The 8,715-nt window shown below is 32.4% G+C and overlaps 1 protein-coding gene across 1 annotated transcript; it reads left to right on the plus strand.

Moving 5' to 3' along the window:
• The first annotated feature begins 3,366 nt into the window (after window positions 1-3,366).
• LOC133200558 (uncharacterized) lies at window positions 3,367-5,085 on the plus strand. The gene has a single exon (XM_061336341.1). The coding sequence runs from the start codon at window positions 3,367-3,369 to the stop codon at window positions 5,068-5,070; it is 1,704 nt and encodes a 567-aa protein (XP_061192325.1). The 3' UTR covers window positions 5,071-5,085.
• Window positions 5,086-8,715: the final 3,630 nt, after the last annotated feature.

Consider the following 8,715-nt stretch of genomic DNA (forward strand, 5'->3'; position numbering starts at 1 on the left):
TTGGAAATCACAAATTACCAATATCAAAATTTTTGGCGTTTTTCTTTTTAAAGACATTTTGAAAACACTTCAGAAATCAAAAGGTGATGCTAATTATCAATATTTAATACGTATATAATTTGAAGAGCTCGAACCAAGGGCCTCTGGCGTACTATACAAGTGCTTTAACCACTGAGCTGCTAAGACCTGATATATAGACTGACTTCCCACACTTGTGAACCAGGTGACACTAAAATCCCTAAAACAGCCAAACTTTTTCGTATGTCTCCATAATTCATGTATTTGAGGTTCATAACCTTGTAAATCTGAATGAGAAAGTATTTTGTGTGCTATATGTACTATGTGCATGCTATGTACCAGCATATCATTAATATCTATATTAATGTATTTTTAAAACTCGTCAAAATTAAAGTTTAATTTTTTTCTTATCCATGTAAGTGTGAATAAGAGTGAAGTGGTCCGTAACTTCACAAATCAAAGATTACATAAATAAAATTTGAATTAGACTTCTTAAACAAAGCATATTCTGTTAAATTCATGTATTTGTTGGAAATGTTATACTAGTCTTGTCTATCCATAATGAAATTGATGTTTTATTGTATTTTTATTTTATTTCGATATACTCATGCTATTCAAATTAAGGAAAAACTTCATTGCTAAAATTAAAATTCATTCTCTGGGATAGAGAGTATGTTAGGCCACAGTAAAGGAGATGGGCGAACATAGCGTGCAGAAAGCCAATAGCTTCAAATACATGTATATAAAAATCATGTTCAATTTGTGAAATCAGAGTAAAGTTCTCATTATTGAAATGTATGAAATTATGATAAACAAAACTTTAATGAGGAAAATTTTCTAGGAAAATTTATTCTTTTCAAAAAAAAAAATTAATAATATGATATTCGTGGGGGTTCGAACCCTAGCAATAAAAACCCTGAGTATCATTTTCTTTCGGGACTAGCACGCTAACCACTAGAATACGCAAGATCTGATGAATAGTGGCATTTAAATCATGTTTGTGATATGACCGTTGACTTAATTGACTTCAAGTATTTCTCGAAAAGATGCGAATGATATGTCATAAAAATATATTTTTAAGATATAGTGGGTTGTTGCTCCATATTTTAGGAAACCCAAAAATGCATATTTTTATGCAAACTTCGAGGATTAACTTTCAAAGAAATGGAGCAAAGGCCCACTCATATTCAAAAAATAGTGTTACAGTCTGAGAAAATGACTCTTTTTGCCCTCTTTAGTGTGTGTACAATATTTCATAAGCAAATAATTTCAATCTTTGTGAGATTTTTGCAGATTGTAGAGATTTTACATAAAGTATATTTTAATGTTAGATGAATTATCAAGGAAAATTTTGATATACATGTAACTGAGATTTAATTTTTCACCTTCATGTTTGTCACACTATAGGCTTTTCGCTCGTCATGTTCACCCATCTTAATTCTTTGTTTTACGTCCCTGATAGGTAGGTTTTTCAAAATATCAATTTAAAAAAAATCCCACAAGTTTGTCAATTTTCAACTATTTTTCTACATTTTTTTTTAAAAGTTTAGACAACCGTATCTATTGGTCAAAAAAGGTAATTGAACGTCACATTTTTTTTTAAACCAAGTAAATTGTTTTAATTATATAATAAATTTAAAATTTAAAAAAATAACAATACACAGCAACTTTTTTCTCATTAATTAGTCAAAATTTTGTTTATTATTGAATGTGTTTTTAGATATATGTTTGTTTTTTTAGTTGGACTGGAGGATACCTTATAGAAACATTAAAGGATGTACAATTTATATGTAAATATAGATTACAAAGACCTTACTTGAATCTGCTCGTATAATTAATTTAAATAGTTTTATATTTTTCAGGCCAAAACGAGACGATGTTAATGTGTTCAGTATATGTTATCAGCCCTTTTCTACTCGAGAATGTATGAGGACAAAATATTTCTTGTTTGTTTGTAATGCAAGATAAAGGGAACACTCAAGATCTGCGCTTAAGGAGATAGTTCCTCAACCATAACAAGGATTTGGCTTTAAAAAGATAATTCTATACTTCATAATTGACTTCAAACAAAGGCACTTAACGTTATCATATTTTTCTTATATTAAAAAAAAAATTATCACCGTATATTACCTTTTTTATAAGGTATAGGTATAATTTGTTTTTAAAGTGTATAAGAAAAATTTGTAACTTCAAGTGCCTGTGGCTTCAAATGAATAGCACTGAAACACAAATCTCTAGGCTCACCTGTGTAACTTCTACACATAATTTATGTTACTGAATATTTAAAGTATATTTAGATTATTAAAATACCGACAAGAGTCGCTTGATAGATGTGGGAATCAAAACGTCAAATTTTTAATATATTTATTTATTTAGGTGTATGTAAGCCACATTCATTTGGAATTCGGAAGACACTTTAAACGCCAAAAAAAAAATCATTATATAATGTAACATTTTTGTCAGGTTTGGTACCATGAACATGCGCGCATCTGTTCATTATGAAGAGAGGCAGATCAAGAGAAATGTACAACAACTTCTAAAATAAGATTTTTTCATCATTACTGTCATCCTGTGTATTAATTCCATATCCGGTTTCCTTTACTTACGTGTTGTCGTTCTACACTGTTATAGATAAAAAAAAAAAAAAAAAAAAAAAAAGGGTAAAAATGTCACCCTTCGATTAGAAATAAGTTTTACTTGTTCAGGAAAGTCATGGAAGGAAAATAAAAACCTTCAAACACTAATAGGTCAGGTGAGGTAAAGAGTTAAGAAAAATATTTCCTCACGGAAATCAAAATATCATGGGTTTTATACTTGAAAAGTCTTTTGTATTGAAATTTATCATTTGTAAATAACATAGGACGCGGAAGAAGGAAGAAGTACTTAAAGAAAATAAAACATATTTTGATTATTTTTCACCTGAAAATTTTCACTTCAAGTATTCTTTTTTTCGAAATGAGAGGTAAGTTATTTATCTGCTTTCAGATATGGATATATCTTTATTTGATTTTATAAGATTTCAAGTAATAATCAAAATAAATGATTAGCTCTAATTCTTTTATTTCTGTGCCTATATTTTGAAGACGCTATGTGAAGAAATGGTTCTGTCTTTGAATATTCAAAGATATTTTCGTTTATATGATCGCCCTAAGAATGGTAACTTCCATGTTTTCTCGAGAGATAAGAGTTTAATTATGTTTGAAATAACTAAGGCCGAAAATGGCATTTTCTCTGACAAGTATTTTCTGATACTGATATATATGCCAAATTAAACGAACCACATTTTTGATCAACATCATTAATGAAAATATCAATAATCTTCCATTTTAGATCTGTTATGACAAAAGTATGGAAAGATCCTGCAAGGAAACTCCGGTTCCTCGACCTAGAACCAAAGGCATCGGTGGACGTCTTGGTCAGGGAAGAAAAGGTTCCCAGGAATCAGTATGTTCAAATTCCTTATATGTTTATACACATCGCCGCCGAGCGTCTGAGCCTTCCATCAAAAATGATGTTTTGGTCGAATCTCAGTCCCGAAAAGTCTTAAACACGCCACCTCCATGTCAACATCACCCAAATCACAAGTATGATCAGTATTGCTTTCATTGTGAAGTACCAGTTTGTTTCGAATGCGTTACCTCTGGTGAGCATGACGGACACGACGTTCAAAACGTCTCAATTATGTACGATTCCTTGCGGGAACTTATCACAAAAGATACACAAGAACTTGAAAATTTCATTTCGCCATTTTATGACACAGTAATGTCGGACATTGAAGTGACGCATAAAGTCGTAGCAAACAAACATCACGACAGGAAGAAAACAATATTGGAACTAAGGAAAGATCTAAGGAAGATGGTTGATGATATTACAGAAAGACTTTTTAAAGAAGAGGAGAAGATGGAAGCAGATGACATAAGCAGTCTTCAATCGCTGGAAAAGAAATTCCTTAAAATGCGAAATCGAGTTCGACTGACAATAGAAGAGAATCATAAAATCATGAACGATGCAAATTTTCCTAGACTTATAAATCATCTCTTCCGTTACACATCCAAAAATCAATTTTTTCGAGATGTACCTGAACGATTTGAAATGGTAGTCTCCGATTTCAATCCATCTACACCTAACGAAAACGATCTGTCAGAAAAGATCGGAAAACTGGGTCCCACCATAACCAGGCCAATCCAGAGACAGAGATTGCCAGCTTTAAGAAAAGTAGCTGACAAAAACCCTAAAACGATGGGCTCAACTCATTGTGTTCTTGATCGTGTTAAAACAGGATTCGTTCGAACTGCAAGAGTTTCTTCCTCTCCTCAAACAGATGAGTTTTATGTGTGTGGAGACAACAAAGTGATTAAGCATTTTCGTAAAAAAGAGTTATTGGAAGAAATTTCCACTTTGTGTCAGAATGAGCCTTTTGATCTGACGGTCAACAAAGATGGACACCTTGTTTACAGTGACTACGACGACGGGAGTGTAAACATAGTGAAGAATGGAAAGACAGAGCGCCTACTCAAGTTACTGGAATGGAGACCACAAGCCTTGTGCTGCACTTCTGCAAATGAGTTGCTTGTCACTATGAGAATGGAAGATCGTTCGCAGAGTAAGATAGTCCGTTATTCATGTTATTCAGAGTGTAAAGTAATGCAAGAAATCCAGTATAACGAAAGTCGAACACCCTTGTATTCAAATCCAGCCTTCATAGAAGAAAACAAAAACCTGGATATTATTGTCAGTGATTGGAGTACAAGAGCTATAGTTGTGGTGACAAAAATGGGGAAGTTCCACTTTTCCTACACTGGGAACTTGCAGGCTAACAGATACCGAACATTTAACCCGTACGGTGTGGCAACAGACAATTCATGTCATATTCTGATAGCGGACTTTGACAATAATGTAGTGCACATCATTGATAAGAGTGGACATTTTCTTCTTTACTTAGACAGTTGTCATTTGTACTATCCATGGGACCTCAGTGTGGACAGTAATGATATTCTGTATGTTGCTGAGTGCTATTCTAACGACGTGAAAAGAATCAAATATCTAAAATAATTATTTGTAAATTTATATTTTCTACGATAGACTCTATATTGCAAACATAAGAAATTTGATTCCTTTTAATTTTACAGATTTATTAATGATTAAAGATTTTCTTTGTGGCATTTAAAATGTTTGGAGGGAAGACCCGGAATTACATGTACATAAAGTTTCAGACTAATTTCTATCTACAAGTCTTTATTTTGATTTTCCAATTAGTTTCAGCTTTTCGTAGTTTCCATTGTGAATTTTTTATTTCTGGGATTACTGCTTTCATGAAAATAAGACAGAAAAATTGCTATTTTATAAAATAAAGTGAAAAGGGAAGCTTCTCTATTAAAGAGAGGGGGTGGCTAATTACGTAGTGTTCCATTGAGGTAGCCTTACTAAAAGAAATTATTCTTGATATTTTTATGCCTCCGTAACTTTGATTCGGGGACAGGGAGTTTTTGGTTTGTCCGTCTTTCTGACTGTCTGTCCAAAAAAACACTTTAACTTGGTCATAACTTTTGAAGGTTGGTCTTGGGGCTTTCATAGTTTACATACTTTACATTATACCTTTCTTTTGGTACCAACATTTATACCTCATGACCTCACTTTGAAAATCTTTATCATTGGCCATAACTTTGAATGATTAAAGCTAGGTCTTCATATTTGACAGGTGTATTTCTTGTGACAAAAAGATTTTATGGCAAAAAACATTTTATACTTCATAATCTAGGCCTTAAAGTTTGATCTACTTATGAAAAATTTTATCCTGGTCATAACTTCTGAACGGCTGGTGATATGGCTTCATAATTTCCCGAGTACTAGTATTCTCTTTCACAAAACTTTTCATTGGGTAACAACATGTTTTAACTCAGGGTCCTGATCAAGGAATTTGACAATGTCATACTTTTGAAAAAATCCATTCTCGGCCATGAGTTGCCATACAGAAGCATCAATGTTATACTAGTACTCTTTCTTTCTCGGAAAAGGATTTCCTTATTCTTATCAAAATTAAGATGATATCTAAAATATTTTGTGAAAAGTCAGCTGACTTTTCAAAAAAAAAAAAAATGAGGAAAATATTTAAGTCCAGAAACATTTGGAGACACTTACATATCAATATGTAGTTTAATACAATCTATATCGTAGGGAAGGAAAAAAAAGACATCACCCCTCTTTTTCCCCATGGAAAAAGTAAAAAAAAATATGCCCAACCAATTCCTTTTTTTCCAGAAATCAGTGTGATGAAATGAGAAAAAAAATAATTTTTTCAAAATTGGATGTGCAGTTACTGATAAAATAAAATTTAAAATGTTTTATTTCATCCGATGTCTGAAAATTTCATCTTGTTACTGATGTCATGGGCGGATCTAGATTGTGAGTCGGGGGATTCTGACACCCACCCCTGGAATTAGCAGAGTTATTAAAAGTATATACTTTAGCAAATAAAAATTGACTTAAGACCCCCACCCCATCCTCGAAAACGTGGACCCCACCATCAGCACCACGAAATAGATTTTTTTTTCTCGTTATGGGAAAAAGATAGTAATTTTTTTTTTTTTTTTTTTTTTTTTTTTTTTTTTGGCTTCTCAAGAAATTTTCTTGGTTTAATAGTTTGGGAATGGAATTTAATTTTTTTTTTTTTATTTTTTTTTTTTTTTTTTTTTTTTTTTTTTTTTGGTCATCAATAATTTCTGGGTAGGTTTTTTTTTTTTGAGTGGGGAGGAACCACCCCCCCCCCCGGAAAAAAAAATCCTGAATGTTTATTTTAATTGTTGATTCATCAAAGCCGTATTCACTTAATTAAATAGATTTTTTAATCTTGTTCTTTTAGGGGGAAAAAACTCAACATAAATATCTATCACCAAGACGCGTGCAAATTACAGTGAATGGGGTGAATCAAACGATTTTTTTCTCTTCCACAGATATGGTTGTTTTTATTCGGAACTTTAGTAAACAAAGGAATGTTATTTCATTGAAATTTTCAAAAGGACACCCTTTAACAGGTGTACAGATAATCGTACAGTTATTCCCCTTTGATACTGACTGGGAGTCCAAATTTTAATTAGAGGGAAAACACACGAGGCAAAGAAACTCTCATGACATACAACAAATCTTCATCATACAAATTGATTTAATACAAAATTGTAATTTGATTGATAATGTTGTCCCCCGCTTTCACTGAAAGTGAGGGATATTAATTTGGGTCTGTCTGTCCGTCCGTCCGTCAATATAGTTGTCTGTCTGTAACACTTTCGTTTCCACGCGATATCTCTAGAAGCCTTTGAGCTTTTGAGATGAAATTTTACCTAACAACTCCCTATGGCCTAAAGAAGACCCCTCTTGATTTTGAGGTCAAAAAGTCAAAGGTCAAGGTCGTAAATTCATACATTCTGTCTTTGTATAACACTTTCGTTTCCGGCCGATATCTCAAGAAGCTTCTGAGCTTTTGCAATGAAATTTTATACCATAGGGAGTTATTGTGTATGGTGACGTCTTTATATGAATGAAAAATGCTCAAACGGGACGTACAATTAATCAATCAATCTAAATAGGCCGAGAATACAATTAGCACGCAAGGATAAAACAGTCGTTTCAGAACATTTTCGTATGTATTTTTTAAGTTGCCTGTCGCCATTATAGAATGTTATTATGCACTGTCGCCAAAATCTTATTGACTTCTGTACAGCGTTTTAAATCCGTCCAAAAGGGCACCATTTCGGCAAATTGGTTTATGTTTGATTCCAAAATAATCATTGATTATAAATCTAGCAAATTGAGTAAAATTAAAATTTACATAAGTGTGATATTAGCTTATCTGAACACAAGTTATAACGAATGTGATCTCGCCATTTAAGAGTTTAACTTAAATAATCAATATCACATCAATACCTACACAAGCGTGGAAGAATTAAACTTAAAATTTCCATCTACTATTTGTGTTATCTGAGAAGAAATAAAATAATTTGTAAACAAACAGTAAAAAAAGATATGACAGCCAAAAGTTTTAGAAAAAGTTTAACTTCCGATATCATACTCCGGAATTAGGAATTACGAGAATATTTTGTTTAAAAAAGGATCATCGAAGATGACCTACAGAGGTATACACGCAGACTGATTCCTAAACAGAAGAACACAGCTCGGCAAAAAGATTGAAAAAGTTTTAAAATAGACTCAAAAGACAAAAATTTAAAACACATAGTAAAGACATACAGGGATTGTTCGATCTGCAAAAGTTTCTTGCTCTCCTCGGACAGAAGAGTTAAACATATGTCTGTGGTGTTTAAACATTTCCGTAAAAGGGAGGTTGTGGACGAAATTTCCACCTTGTGTGAAAACGAGCCTTTTGATCTGACGGTCAACAAAGATGGACACCTGCAGGCATGTTCACGAAACTTTCCTAAGATACGTCCTAAGATTGTTCCTAAGATATGACTTAGGAAGAAAGTTAGGAACATCCTACGATCAACTTATGACATATCATAAGATGAAACTCGACGGTATCTTAGGAACATCCTAAGCTAGGATATCCTAACATACAATGAACACTATTGTTTTTAAATACATATAAATCTGGGAGATATTTGCAGCCAAATAAACTTCTATATTACATAACAAAAATTTATACATTTACATGATGAATTCAGTATAATTTTAATGTTTACATCTTTA

Source organism: Saccostrea echinata, unplaced genomic scaffold (genome assembly GCF_033153115.1).
Source record: "Saccostrea echinata isolate AGI-Se365-2 ecotype Australia unplaced genomic scaffold, CSIRO_AGI_Sech_v1 ptg000040l, whole genome shotgun sequence".
In the NCBI taxonomy this organism is placed as follows: domain Eukaryota; kingdom Metazoa; phylum Mollusca; class Bivalvia; order Ostreida; family Ostreidae; genus Saccostrea; species Saccostrea echinata.